Raw genomic sequence first — 15,160 nt, 5'->3', positions numbered from 1 at the left:
AAATCGCTTATTATTGAGCATATGAACATTTTAAAAAATTAGTGACAGCTGGAAAGGCAGGGTTGAGCATAATGATCAGGATAAGGGGGAAACCATATTTTGTTAGTGTTTTATGCTAAACTCTAAAGAGTACCAGCACTTTCTTTGACATTAAGTTTTCACTGTTTCTGTTCCAATTTGAACAGGGAACTCTGATGACAGCCTTGTTACAAGGTCCAGAATAAGTTCAGCTGCTGATTGCCTGGTGGAACTCAACAAAATGTCATAGAAATCATTGAGGACTAGGCCTATGCTTTCCCCTGGGATGAAACTCTGGAGGTTTGGCAGCCCTCTGGCCCTTGAGGACAGCAAGAATTCATGTGAGCTTGAATGTTAGAGCAGGAAAGTGCCCTTTGAATCATAATATCAATTTTGCCTTCTTAAAAATAGGGAAGCTGAGCCCAAGAGCAAGCAAGTGGCTTCTTCATAGTCATACAGGGTCTCATTAGTGGCAGAGTCAAGAGACCCACGTTTCTGGATTCCCAGGCCCATGCTCTTTCAGGATTGCTAGAAGCATTGGAACTTCCTGCCAAGTACCAACCGGGTCTAAGGAGAACACAGTTTTTGGAACACACAGGAAGAATTCCTTCTTCTTAGCAGGAAACCTCTTCACCCCAGGAGGGTTCCTCTGAGATTTGTGGGACTCTTTTTGCCCCTAAAGATAATTTTCTTCTTTTTTTTTTAGGAGCCCTGATATATAAAATCTACAACGAGAGAGGTATTTCTTTGTTCTTCTTAGAGCATGCAAAAAGGGCTTGTAAATGCAAGTATCCTCTAGTGAGCTGCTGTATACATTCACACACTAGAATGTTAGTGACATATTAGATCTCAGAAACCGGATTTTACAGCCCAATTCTTTCCCTTCTTTTGCTCTGCAACTACCAACCTGGCAGCCCTTTTTTTCTGACAGTTAGACTGTGTGTGTGTGTGTACATGTGCTCCTTTTCACTACCTAGATGAGTAAATCCTGATTTTTCCTCGTACTGGCTACCACTCCCTCACCCTCACCTTCACCCAAGAAATTTCCCATGTTCTAATCCCACAAATCTCTCTTAGAGTAGAATCTCCAGTTGCTGGGGACATGAATGCATTACCCACCTCTTTCAAAAGTGTTTTCTTAGGAATCCCACTGAATGCCATTATAATGGTGTAACAACAGAGGGGTCCCCATATGACACCATGATGAGAGCCACTTACTGGATAGACTAAAGAGGTTGACTGTGTGGTTGGCTGAATGAAAGGTGGGGACAGCTGGCAAACCGAGTTCCTGGTTACCCCCATGGCTCCCCACTTCTCTGGTTCTCACGCTCACCAGCCCTCAGGGGGATTAGGCATGTCCCACAAGCTTGGGGAATCAGAGGAGCTCCCAGGGAAGCCAAGTTGCTGCACCTGGCTCCTTAGTATAAGTTCAGCAGTCACAGTTTCCCTCTGGAATCCAGGGACAGGTGGAATGCCTGAAATGCAGGATTCCCAAGTTTTATGCCTACAGGCAGACAAAGGGATCTTTACTGTTCCCAATAGGCTTGGGGGGCACATAAAAAGACTGGGGAAGTTTGAGAGGAGCTAAGGGCAGGGGGCACAGCTATAAAAATCACCCAAGGGCCCCTTCCTTAGTTGGCCTGTGACTCTGTTGGCACATTCAAGCTTAGAGCATTAGGAAAACACAGCCTCACATTTGAAATTGCCTGAAGAATAATGTTACAGTGACCCAGGTGGCCATAAGGAGGAGTTGATTCTATTTTCCAGAAGAAGAAACTGAGGCTCTGGAGGGGCAAATGATTATCCCAGTGCTGCCTGGCCAGGAAGTGACAGCTTTTCAGGACTCTTAGACCAGTGCCTGGTGCTTCATTGCACAGAAAAATCAGGAAAATGAAGCAGAGCTCAGGGAGGGACCAAATGTTCCTAGGGAGACACAGGGAAAGCCATTCTCTGGAGGCACTTGCTCCCACCCCAGGACTCATATGACTGTCCCCCACTCCCAGCCCCAACAGTCCTGAAACTCTGCTGCCACCCCGAGCCACTTCTGCAGCAGTGGTACTGAACAGAGTGGGTATTCATTCATGGAAACAGCAGTTCCCTATATACAGCAAGCTCCTCCTAATCAATCATATGGGAATAGTCTGAGTCCTGAGTTTCCAAGTATCTTGTGCTGGGGACACTCCCCCTTCTTTCCTTGTTAATCCTTACATATTTTATTTTTGTCCTGCGGGATAAGAGTCTTTTGAACACTTGGGCTTGAGGATGCACCTATTTATTACAGGAATGGGTTGATGGTTTCAGGTTTCTTTGGTTAAAACCCTGGGGCTCTGCTCTGTGACACTGGGTACATTTCTTCCTCTCTCTAAGTCTGTTTCCTCATTTGTCACATCACATTGGATTAGATGTCCCAACTCTGATGTGGTATTTAGTCATGCACCTTTCCTTCATAAATCTTATATAAGTGAAGCTTCGATGCCAGGGATTCAGCAAGAAGAGGGTGGTTTGTTTCTGCTCTGAAAAATCTCACATTTTCATTCTGTAATTTTTTTTTGTCATGCTTCTCCTTCAGGTTGACTTACCTTTTCAGAAAAAAAAAACAAAATAACAACAACAAAAAAAAACTCCCGCTTCCCTTGGAGAATGAAAATTGGCAAAGGCCCAATTTGCACCTTTGCTATTTTAGGGAACATTGAAATTATAAGCCATAGTGGAGTGATGCGTTCACTATAATGACTGCCTTCATCTAAGACAAGAGAAAACCCAGCTCCTCTGCTTGTGGAGTGGCTCAAGCTCTTATGCGTGAAGCAGTATTACATAAATTCAAGCTTGCTCCAGATCCTTAGTACCCTGAGTTGCCTGAAGGGGGTAATGGCACTGCCTGCATTTGCAGCCCGAGCACTCAGCCTCCACTGCAACCGGAGCGAGGAGCGCCCGCCCGCACCACCTGTCCTCGCCGGCATTCCAGACTAGAGGCCGAACTGGCAGAGAGCCGGCTGGATCAGTCGCTGCTTCAATTCTTCCGGACCCTCCCAGGAGTGTGTCTCCTGAATTCAACTTCCAGACGCTGCAGGACAGCCCCTAAAGGCGTCTTACTGCCTGGCCAGAGCCACTCGCGCCCTACTCTTCGCGCTGCCCCCAGGCCGCAGCAGGCGGATGCGCGACCTCAGGAGACGGTGGGACCTGGGCCCCCTCTGCCAGGCCCTGCTCACTCGCGGCCTGGCAGCCCTGGGCCACTCGCTGAAGCACGTTCTCGGTGCAATTTTCTCCAAGGTTTCCGGCCCCCTAGCCAGGTACGTTTTATGCGAAAGCCTTACTCACACTCCCGGCCCGGAAAAGCGGGAACCGTGAGTCGAGGGGAAAGGAAGGGCGCAAAGTTCCAGCTGGCCAGTGGAGACCAGGCTTGGGCGCTCCGAAGGGATGTAGTGCGCATTTGGCCACGCTGCTGGTCCCTCCCCGAGGTTCCGCGGCCACTGGCAGTGCTGGGTCTCTGCTTGCAAGTCGGGTTGCCGAGGGACTCCTTCCTCCAGGGGAACTCAGCACTCCCGGCTCCGAGTTCACTCCAGGTGGCCACCAAGGGGTGCTGGAAAGAGCAAGGTGGTGGTGGTGGTGGTGAGGGGTGGGGTTAGGGAGGAAGCCCACTCGGGCTGGCTGGGAGGTGGTGGCCTAAATGCGAAGTGGACAGGGGTAAAGAAGCTCCTGGGAGAGTCCAGTGGGCGAAGCGGGGTGGGGACGGGAGCCACCAAGCCACAGAGAGTGGAGGGAGACATGCAGAGGCTGAGACCGGGGCAGGGGTATGAGTTAGAAAATGGGACAACAGGGGTCTTTGGGGTACAAAGCCCTGTGAAATGACTCCTGAGAGCTTGGGAGCGGGGAGAGGGCAGGAGGCCAGCGGGACAAAGTCGGGGGTGAGAGGCGGGGGTAGGGGGTGAGGGGGTGGGGTTGTGCAGCAGAAGCCACTGCGCTGAGCCTGCTGGGAAGGAAGGAAGGAAGCAGAGTGGGGTGCCGCCTTCGCCCCGCCGCTGCCTCAGCGGTAGGGTACTGGGTGTGGATGGGAGGGGGGGAAAAGGGCCCAAGGCGACGTTTGGGGAAAAGGGGGTTTGCGAGCGCAAGGCGAGTGCCGGCTGAGCTGAGGAATTGACGTAACGAGCTTGGGTTTCCCCCAGCGTCGGGAATATGGATGAGAAATCGAACAAGCTGCTCCTGGCTTTGGTGATGCTCTTCCTATTTGCCGTGATCATCCTCCAATACGTGTGCCCCGGCACAGAATGCCAACTCCTCCGCCTACAGGCGTTCAGCTCCCGGATGCCGGATCCTTACCGCTCAGAGGATGAGAGCTCTGCTAGGTTCGTGCCCCATTACAATTTCAGCCGCAGCGATCTTCTGCGCAAGGTAGACTTCGACATCAAGGGTGATGACCTGATCGTGTTCCTGCACATCCAGAAGACCGGAGGTACCACTTTCGGTCGCCACCTGGTGCGCAACATCCAGCTGGAGCAGCCTTGCGAATGTCGCGTGGGTCAGAAGAAGTGCACTTGCCATCGGCCGGGCAAGCGGGAGACCTGGCTCTTCTCCAGGTTCTCCACAGGCTGGAGCTGCGGGCTGCACGCTGACTGGACCGAGCTTACCAGCTGCGTGCCCTCCGTGGTGGACAGCAAGCAGGACGCCAGGCTGAGACCGTCCAGGTGAGTACGTGCAGGTGGTGCAGTGGGGCTCTGGACCGCGGGAGTGCCTGGGACACCAGTGCTCACCTCTGGCTTCCTAGCGGTTGCTTCCCTGAAGGGCAGGAACCTGGTGCCCTGATGTGCACACTCAGGACAAGGTGGCCCTAGGAAGCCTGAACGCCTGCTTGTCTGTTCCTGGGTTGGCCTGCTTGGTGGCTGGGAGCTGGTGCGGGGGAAGAGGCTGAGAGTTCCTGAAGGAGCATCCCTCGCCCACTGCTGGGAAGGGGTACTGCACAGACTCCAAACTGGTGCGCTGGATAGAACCGCGTTGTGTGTAGTGTCCATGAGCCCCACCTGTCCTCGCTCTTCTTCGCAGCCTGGTTCCAAAGTCTCCTTTATACTGTCTTCCTTTCTCACTCCTACATTCTTTTCCCCTTTTATTTTGGCTTCTATGTGCCTTTCCCTCTTTCTCATGCTCCTGTTCTGTCTTGATCTCTCCTTCTCCCATTTTCTTCTCTCATTTTGTTTCTCTTAGTTCTCTTTCACCATTTCTGTTTTTTCTCTTTCTGGCTGACTTGTTACCTCTCTCCTCTCTGGCTTTACTCTACCAGGGAGAATGGGTTTCCCTCTGCAGTTGTTTGAAAACACCGGAGAGAGGTCCTGGTACCCAGTTTGAGACCCTCTCTACTGGCTGCACACCAGGCATCTGTGGCATTTCTCCAGTGCAAGGGGCACCCCGCGGGCCAAAGGGCAGGTGGGGACGCTGCCCCCACCCCATGTAGGGTTCAGCCTTGAGAAACCATTCATGATTTACAAACCACCACTGTCAAGGTGCCACCAGCCCATTTGCTGGAACCCAGGACTGATGCCGGAAAAAAACTGATTTATGAAGATCCTGTAACCACTTGCTTTTGAAGTTAGGGCATTTTCCTTCATCCAGCTGCAATGCTGGGTTGGTGGAGGTAATGGAGTATCATAAAGGTGGAAGTGAGGAGGGTGCGTTGGGGTGCAGTTTCTCCAGCTAGGGCTCCCATTCTCCCTAAAACAAATTTGATCTGGACAGATAAAGGAATGCTTAAGGTAACTCTAGTTGCCTGGGGGCCTCAGGACTTGGACTCTGGGCAGGCAGAAACATGGCCATGCTCTTTACTTCCATATGGAAGTGACCACAGGGGCTCTTGAGGTTGCTGCTGCTGCTGCTGCTATGGGTGCCTGTCTGGATCCTCTCCCAACACCCCTTAAACCTCCACGGGAGGTACCCTGTGCTCTGGAGTAAGCAGCGCTATGAATGTGTCTCTTGCAGTGCCACAGCCAGTGTAGTTTCTTATGTCAATCCACAGGCAAATGGAGCCTTCTGACTTTCTGACCACTACTGAGATTCAGAGGAATCATCACCCCCTATTCACTTTCCCCTCCCTCAGTTTACAGTGTCCTCTCTTGAATGCTGGAATCACAGAAGAATCTGTTGAATTTTCATTTCCTTTCCAGCGCTAACAGATTTTTTTCCATCTTATGAGAATCTTGGCCTCAGGAAGTTTGCCGCCTCAATCCATTATGAGAATTGTGTAAGTCATTGTCACCAAAATATTCTGGTATTTAAGAAGATTCCAAACAATGTGGCAGTATTGCAAATAATATCTCTTGCTGCTGCTGGAGCTTGTAAGTGTAGTGATGGGTGATGATATAAAAAGCTCTTTAAGGGCAAAAATAAAATTTTACAGCTGTGTCAGAGAAGTAAAACAGATCTTGGCCACAATGGAAGCCATAGCCTCGTCTAGTGTTCCACAGGCCACATATGCCTTTTAAGATCCTTTTGAGTAAGTAGGTTAGGGTGTGACATGTTCTATAAACACACCTCCTGGATTGCTCCAAATCAAAATAAAATCATTTGAAAAACATAAAGAGATTTTCTTGGTCATAAAAATGGTGAAACCACAGTGTCATTTAGTCTAATCAAAGAATAACCACCCTTTAAAGAGAGTTACAAGGACCAGGGTTGCCATACCCATTAGAATATTTGCAAAAATGAAATAAAATTTGCTAGAGAAACACCATGCTACTCCAAGGGCACTTTTTTATTTTAATAATTCCTACCCATCTCCAGAATTCTTCATCTTGAAGAATAGTGAGAGCCTGAGAGTTCCAGAATTTCCCAGGATGTTAATAAATCTATGCTTTCAGGATCAGTTCTGTGAGTTCTAATAATCTGTAAGAGCCAAGAAATGCCTAAGTGAGAATGAGAGAGGGAGAGAGAGAAAAAGAGAGTGCGTGCACAGACGTGCACATGCACACGCTCACTGTCAAAATTAGACAGAAGCAGCTGTACTGGCAGTGATGTGTGAGGGTGAGGAACCGGTCTCAAGAGATGAAAGAGTCAGCAATTGGGAGTTCCTGAGTCCAGCAGCCTTCTATGCCAGCTAGTAGTCTCTGTACTCTGCTGAACTGAGGGGAACAACAGCTTAGCCTGTTTGGCCTGTGAGTTCTGACACCTGGGTCTTAGTTCTAGGCCATCCATGACCTGTGTGATCCTACACCAGAGATTGTCCAAGCCTGATGAGTGTGAAGAGCACATTCCAACTTCTGATGATGAGCTTTTACATTTCTTATCTCTGATGTTTCTCTGTAGAATTGCACTATCTTTGGGAATATGGCAGAGTGGGGAAAAGTATCCCTATTTATCAAATGAAAGTGAAGCCCAGAGGTGCTAAAGGACTTTCCCAGGTCATTGCGCACTTTAGTGACACAGCAGCAATCTTACTCCAGTTCTGTTTTACTCCGCAGCTGTTTTGGTCTGTTCACTATGCCTTGATGAGTGAGGGTTTTTGCAGAAGCACAGTGAGATAGTTCATGTTAGTAATTAACATAAAGTGGGCACTCAACAAATGTCAACTGATACTGTTATCATGTACATCATCACTGTTTTTAGTAATTTTACACATGTGAGTTTGGATGAGATTTTGGACCAGAGTTACCACACCCATTGGAAGAAGAGATTTCCATCTCTTCATGCTCACCAGGAATAGGTCTCTTGGCCAGGTTGCAGAGGGGCTTTTCATTGCCCTGTTGGAAATCACTACAAAGCAAAGAATGGGAGGTTGCTGGGAGCCTGGTGAGTAAGTCTCAGCAGGCAACTTCAGCACTGGCAGGGGCCACTTTCTGACTCACAGACATCCATCCACATTAGGAGGGCATGAGAGGCCATGTCGGCCATACACCAAGACCCTATATCCTGCTCTCAATGCTACATTTGAGATGTTTCCCTCCCTCAGCAGATGGTAAAGTGCTTGGGCGATACATGTTTGCTGAATAGAAATGACTATGATCCTGTCACTCCTGGAAGACAGAGAGAGTGCTTGACTGGCAAAAGGCATGTTGTTTATTAAGAATATTTCTTTTTGAAAAACCTAGAAATTTTATTTCATGCATCTGTTTACCAGTATGTTGTTTGATATGTGAGAAGAGTCCTACTCATTCTAGGATTTCTAAGTCTATTTTAGAAAATGTATTAAAACATTGTTGCTTACTAGCTGTCAAAACTCGCAAATTCTGCAGACTTTTTTCAGGCCAGATTCCTTCTGTTTATAGTCAACTGTAGTGCACCACCTGGTCTGTGGGAGGAATTCAGAATTGAGCTCCAAGAAACTGCTCTAGCCTCATTCTTCTTCTCCAGGTGTGGCCCTGGCCTGCACACAGTGTGGCTGGGAGGAGGAGGAGGTCAGGATCTACACAATTCAAAGAATCTGATCATCATATTCATGTTGCATCCTAGAATTTTAGCATCTTTAAATTTTCCAGTAACCATATGGGAGAGTAATTAGTTGTTATCTAAAATTCAGTAGGCTATCACTAACATGAAAGGACCAAAAGTCATTTATATGGAGAAAAGCTTTTTTCTTTTTCGTTATGCCTTTTTAAATATTGTGGTAACTGCTTTATTTTTTTCTATTTCTTTTTAAAAGGTAGTTTTGAAAGAGCTGTGTATTTTATTTTTTAAATTTTATTTTTAAATTATGGTTTATATTTAATATTATGTATTAGTTTCAGGTGTATAGCATAATAGTTAGACAATAATATAATTTATAAAGTGTTCTCCCTGGTATTTCTGATACCTACCTGGTACCCTATATAGTTATTAAAATATTATTCACTATATTCCCTATGATATACTTTACATCCCTGTGACTGTTTTGTAACTGCAAATTTGTACTTTTCAATTCCTTCACCTTTTTCACCCAGTCCCCTAATGCCCCTCTCCTTTGACAACCATCAGTGTGTTCTCTGTGACTATGAGTCTGTTTCAATTTAGTTTGTTCATTATTTTGTTCTTCAGATTCTATATAAAGTGAAATCATATAGTATTTGGAAAGTGCTATATCCTAATAAGAACTCCATAGTGCATGTGCTTGCTCACACTCAATGTGCCCTTTCTCCCACTCCTTCATGTTTTGGATTCTGCAGTAAAGCATGATGAATCAACAGGCTTGTGGTACAGGGTGAGGCAGCCAGTGAATGGACTGTTACAACCAGGAATGTTGTCCATCAGGCTGTAGGCCATTTGCCTCTCCCCGGTTAGCTTTACTTACTAAGGATTAATTTCTTCAGCTGTCTCTGATAAGTGCTTTTGTTATACCCTCCCACTATTTTACAGGAGAGGGGCAGACATTCACTATAATAACATCTGTAGACCTTCATCAGTATTAGATAACATCTCTGCACAGAGGGAAAACATATTATTTGGAGTCTAATAAAGCTCAAAGTTCCTAAAGAAGTATAAAAGGTCATTCAGAATTAGCATTTCTTAGTAGTAATTTTACATTATTGCTGTTATGTAACAATAACAATGTTAAAGCTTGTCATTTATTTATTTATTTATTTATTTATTTATTTATTTATTTGGTACATGCCCCTAGTGGGAACCAAACCCGGGACTCTCTGGTCTGCAGACTGACGCTCCAACCGCTGAGCCAAACTGGCCAGGGCAAAGCTTGTCTTTTATAGGTACCTGTCTTCAATTTATGCAGTATAAATGACATTAAAGAATAGTCATCTCTTCCATCTGTTGTTCATTAAACAAAATTTTGTGACACTGCCTGTTATATTCCAAGAAATACATGCCATCCTTTCTTTCATAAAGCTTGCAGTAGAACAGAATACTTTGGTAGTTTAGATATTTAATAAAGAAGATGGATTTTATTTGAACATGATTTGAATATCAATATATTTAAAATGTCATACCTTTACTAGAATATGTTTAAAAATAGAGATAAGCCTGGCCGGTGTGGCTCAGTGGTTGAGTGTTGACCCATGCACCAAGAGGTTGCTGGTTCGATTCCCAGACAGGGCACACGCCCAGGTTGTGGGCCCGATCCATAGTGTGGGGCATGAAGGAGGTGGCCAATCGATGTTCTCTCTCATCAGTGTGTGTCTCTTTTTCTCCCTCTCCCTTTCTCTATAAAAACCAATAAAGAAATAAATTGTTTAAAAAATAGAGTTAAGGTAATCTGCTTATGTTACAGTTTAGGTCTAATAAGCAAACTTTGTGGAGTAAGTAATATGAACTCCTTGCAGTGTTAGCATAGCATTTGGGGGGAATTAGAGCCCAGACAAAGCCAAAGTCACCAGCTTCAGCCTCAAGTTTATAAAGACTAGCGAGTAAAGTGCAGAAACTGTAGTCTAGATAGGTCAGTCGTGGGAAGGAACTTATGATTTTGGGCAAGTTCATACCTATCTCTAAAAATGAGAAATTTAGCCTGGCAGGTGTGGCTCAGTGGTTGAGCATCAACCCATGCACCAAGAGTTTAGTGGTTAGATTCCTGGTCAGGGCACATGCCCAAGTTGTGGGCCCAATCCTTAGTGAGGGGCATGTAGTAGGTGGCCATTCGATATTCTCTCTTATCGATGTTTCTATTTCTCCCTCTCCCTTCCTCTCTCTCTAAAATCAATAAAGAAAATATATTTTTAAATGAGAGATTTAAATGAGATGCTTTCTAAGATCCTTTGCTTTATATAGTATAAGGAATAAAACAAAAAAGTAGATACCTGTTTTGGAAGGTTTTGGGGAATAATTAGGCTGTAATTAGAAGAGATACTGTGGGTGGGCATGCATACTCATGGCATCATGAGGTTCAACAGTCTCACTTAGGTAGAGCTGACAAGAACCAAGAAGATTTATGGTTGGGGAATGCTTAGGGAGGAATGTGGGAAGAAGCCTCATTGCAGAGGTCCTGAAATGGCAATGAAGGGTTTGAACCTCAGTGAGTATAAAAAGCTCTTGGGGAGATCCAAGATGACAGCACACTAGGTGGATGTTACACTCACCTGCTCCCAGGACCAAACTGGAATTACAACTAAAATATAGAATAATCAACTTGAATAACTAACTGAACACTAGCTGAATAGAATTCTTATAACCAAGGATTTACAAAAAAGCCACAATGAGACTGGTAGGAAGAATGGAGATGTGAAAAGGGCTGGTCCCTCTCCCATGGCCAGCAGCTGAGATTCTGGAGGGATATCTCAGATGCAAACATTCCCCATGAGGAACATGGGGTCTAAATCCCACTTTGAGCACCCCAGCCCAGACCACCAGAGCTGGAAAGACGTGCCAACATAACATCTGTCTGTGAAAATCAACGGTGATTCTGTCTGCCAAGGAGAGGCAGGAGTCTGTTAGAGGCATAGGTGCCCTCCTATAGGACCAATGCACAAAATCTGTTTTGCAGCCACTCACCCTGGTCCCTGACGGAGGGAGGGAGGAGTCGTGGGAGGAGAGACTGGGGTTTGTGGCTTTGGGGAAAGAGCTGTGGGGACAGCCACTGCAACCACTGTGCTGATTAATTTTCCCACACTTCAGATGCCATCTTTTTTGGGTGGAGCACTCCCCTCCTTAGGTCCTCAACCTGGGGAATGCAATAGCCCCAACCTCTGGACTTTCTGATGTCCCATCATGGGGAGCTCCTGCCCTGTGGAGGAGACAGCTGCCTGGGTTCAGGTGTAGCGATCTGGGCAGACTAAGGGAGTGTCAGTGACTGAGAGGAGTGACATAGGCATGGAGGCCATTACCTCCACATTGTTGTGAACTTGACTGACATCTCTTCCCCATGGGAAATCCACTAGCCCCACCCACAGGCTTCTAGTGTCGCCACACTCTTAACTCCTGGTGACCCCACCTTGCCAAGTCTGGGCATAATCTGGAACAGACTGACTTGTCTAGTCCTAGGGCAGGGGTCTTCCCACCTTCTCTGAAACTTGATTGGTACCTCCCTCTCACTGGAGATCCATTAGCCCCACCCTCTTGACTTCCAGCAACCTCACCCTGTTGAGCAGGACTCCTGGCAGAATCTTGGACAGACTGAGTTGTGTGGCTCTAGGATGGGGGTCATTTTTTCCTTGCAAGCCCAAGTAAATTAATGCTCTCCTTTCACATGGCCAAATCTTATACAGTTTGCACCTGATAAACGCTGCTGTCCTCATCCTGATGATTCCCTGAGTCACTACCCAATTATAAAAGTCTACAGGCACCCAGTGGGTGGCAGATAAACTTGGTATACCCTGGGACATTTGCTGACTGGCCTCAGACCCAGTGCTGGCCCTGAGTTAGAACCTGTATCAATCTGGTGAACATAACCCAGCCCCTACCTGGTGACTCATTGAGAACATATCTCATGCAAATCAAGTAGTGCCAGAAGCATTTCCATTGACTGAGCCTACCAGGCAACCAGCAGGTTGATGCAAACAGAGGCTGATCTTGGAGTTTCTTGGGAATTTTGCTGACCTGGCTTTGGGCCCGGTGCTGGTAAAAGCCAGCCTTGGGGCAGAGCTTGGTCCTTCCTGTGCACACCCAAGAACAGCAGACACAGGCACAAACTATGGATCTCTTTGTAGTTGCAACCTGTTTGCCCAAGGCCAGTCACCAGCAGCATCTGACATTGGCCTGCACCAGAGTCCATCCCAAAGGCCCCAGAACACACACATCCTGTGGCCAGCTTCAGACATCAGAGCAGTGTCCAAGTGACATATACAAGGGGAGATCTTGGCAGGTACCAAAACCTGGTAAGGCAGATTCCTCTGCATGTGGTCAGTGCCTGCAATGCAGCTAATACACAGTGGTCAGGGTCAATCTTTATAGTCAGCGAGCCTGAGAATTGACCCCATGCATGAATGGGCCAATAGCAATAAAGACACAATTAAAACAGAAGGGCCCATGTAACCCACAGAGGGACATTCCTGGAGCACTCTGTTAAAGTGAGCAAGGAGGCTGTGCCTTTAGGTTCCATAGAACATTAATGACATAAAACTATCCTGTCAAGTCTGGGAGTCATAGCAGATCTATCTAATACATAGAAAGAAACACAAAAAGAAAACCAAAATGAGGAGACAAAGAAATATACCCAAATGAAAGAACAGGAGAAATCTCCAGAAAAAGAGCTACAGGAAATGGAAGCAAGAAATTTAGCAGACATAGAGTTTAAAAAATGATTATAAGGATGCTCAAGGAACTTAATGAGAACTGCAAAAAAGAGACAGCAAGCATTAAAAATGACATAGAAAGCATAAAAAATGGGTCAGAAATCAAGAATAAAATATCTGAAATGAAGAATGCAGTAGAAGGAATAAATGGTAGGTTGTATAAAGCAGATAATTGGATAAGCGATTTGGAAGACAAGGTAACAGAAAACACCCAATCAGAGAAGCTAAAAGAAAAAATAATATTTAAAAATTAGGATAGTTTAAGGGACCGTTGGGACAACATGAAGCATAACAACATCTGCATCATAGAGGTACCAGAAGTAGAAGAGAGAGAGCAAGGGATGGAGAACCTATTTGAAGAAATAATGACTGAAAACTTTTCTAACCTGGTGAAAGAAAAAGGCAGACAATTTCAGGAAGTACAGAGAGTGACAAACAGGATGAACACAAACAGGCCCACGCCAAGACACATCATACTTAAAACAACACAGGTTAAGGACAAGGAGAGAATTTTAAAAGCAACAGAACACAGTTATCTATGAGGAGGCTCCCATAAGACCGTTAGCTTATTTCTCAACAGAAACATTTCAGGTCAGAAGGGATTGCATGAAATATTCAAAGTGATGAAAAAGAAGTACCTACAACCAAGACCGTTTTACACAGCAAGGCAATCATTTAAAATTGAAGGAAAAATAAAGAGCTTTTCAGCCAAGAAAAAGCTAAAGGAGTTAATTACCATCAAATGAGAATTATAAGAAATGTTAAATGTGTCTTCTTTAAGAAGATAAAAAAAATAAAACCAAAAAAAATAAATAAATAAAATAAATAAAAAAACAGAGGAACATAGTTATAAAGAATACAATTACAATAAATATCTACCTATCAATAATTATTTTAAATGTAAATATCCTAAATGCTTCAAATAAAAGACATAAAGTAGTGGAATTCATCATAAAAAAAAAAGACCCATATATATGCTGTCTACAAGAGACCAACCTCAGATTGAAATATACACATAGACTAATGTAAAGAGTTGGGAAAAGATATTTCATGCAAATGGAAAAGAAAAAAAAAGCTGGGGTAGAAACACATATTAGACAAAATATACTTCAAAATAAAGGCCATACAAGAGACAAAGAAGGACATTACATAATGCTAAACAATCAATCCAACAAAAGGATACAACCCTGGTAAACACTTATGTACCCAACATAGGAACGCCTAAATAAATAAAGCAAATCTTGATGAACATAAAAGGGAGAGATGGACAGAAATGTAGTCATGGTAGGTGATTTTAACATCCCATTGACATCAATGAATATTACTTACAGACAGAAAATCAACAAGGAATCAGCAGACTTAAATGTCAAACTAGATCACATGGATTTAATTTGTATATTCAGAGAATTTCATCCCAAAGCAGCATAATATCCATTTTTATCAAGTGCATATGGAACATTTTCTAGGGTAGTCCACATATTAGAATTCAAAAAGAAACTCAATACATTTAAGAATATTGAAATCATATCTAGCATGTTCTCTGACCATAATGGTATGAAACTTGAAATCAATCACAAGAAAAAAAAAAAAGCTGAAAAACACACAAGCACATGGAGGCTAACTAACATGTTACTACACAATGAATTTGTTAGTGATGAGATCAAGGAAAAAAAATACAAATGAAAATGACTATACAACAACCCAAAAGCTATGGGACCTAGCAAAAGCAGTCCAAGAGGGAAATTCATAGCATTGCAGGTCTACCTGAAGAAACAATAAAAATTTCAAATAAGCAACATTACTTTACATTTAAATGAACTAGATTAAGAACAACAACAACAAAAAAGCCCACTTATTTGTGGAATATAATGAACATAGCAGTCTGAGGAATGGGGTAGTCCCAGAGACGTGGAAATGGGGTACAGACTGACAATCGCCAGAAGAGTGGGTGGTGGGAAGAGATAAACCACAGAACTTATATGCATGTGTGCATGAACAATGGACATGGACAA

At 44.8% G+C, this 15,160-nt stretch overlaps 1 protein-coding gene across 1 annotated transcript in view; it reads left to right on the top strand.

Moving 5' to 3' along the window:
* Nucleotides 1–2,886: 2,886 nt before the first annotated feature.
* Nucleotides 2,887–15,160, top strand: part of HS6ST2 (heparan sulfate 6-O-sulfotransferase 2) — a 467,845-nt gene continuing 455,571 nt past the window's right edge. The window contains 5 exon segments of the mRNA XM_036271595.1: nt 2,887–2,914; nt 2,917–3,009; nt 3,012–3,095; nt 3,098–3,308; nt 4,182–4,700. Of these exon segments, the coding sequence (XP_036127488.1) occupies nt 2,887–2,914; nt 2,917–3,009; nt 3,012–3,095; nt 3,098–3,308; nt 4,182–4,700 (935 nt within the window).

Source organism: Molossus molossus, unplaced genomic scaffold (genome assembly GCF_014108415.1).
Source record: "Molossus molossus isolate mMolMol1 unplaced genomic scaffold, mMolMol1.p scaffold_m16_p_2, whole genome shotgun sequence".
NCBI lineage: Eukaryota > Metazoa > Chordata > Mammalia > Chiroptera > Molossidae > Molossus > Molossus molossus.
Note: the sequence above shows the minus strand (reverse complement) of the source record. Positions and strands in the feature narration are given on the sequence as shown.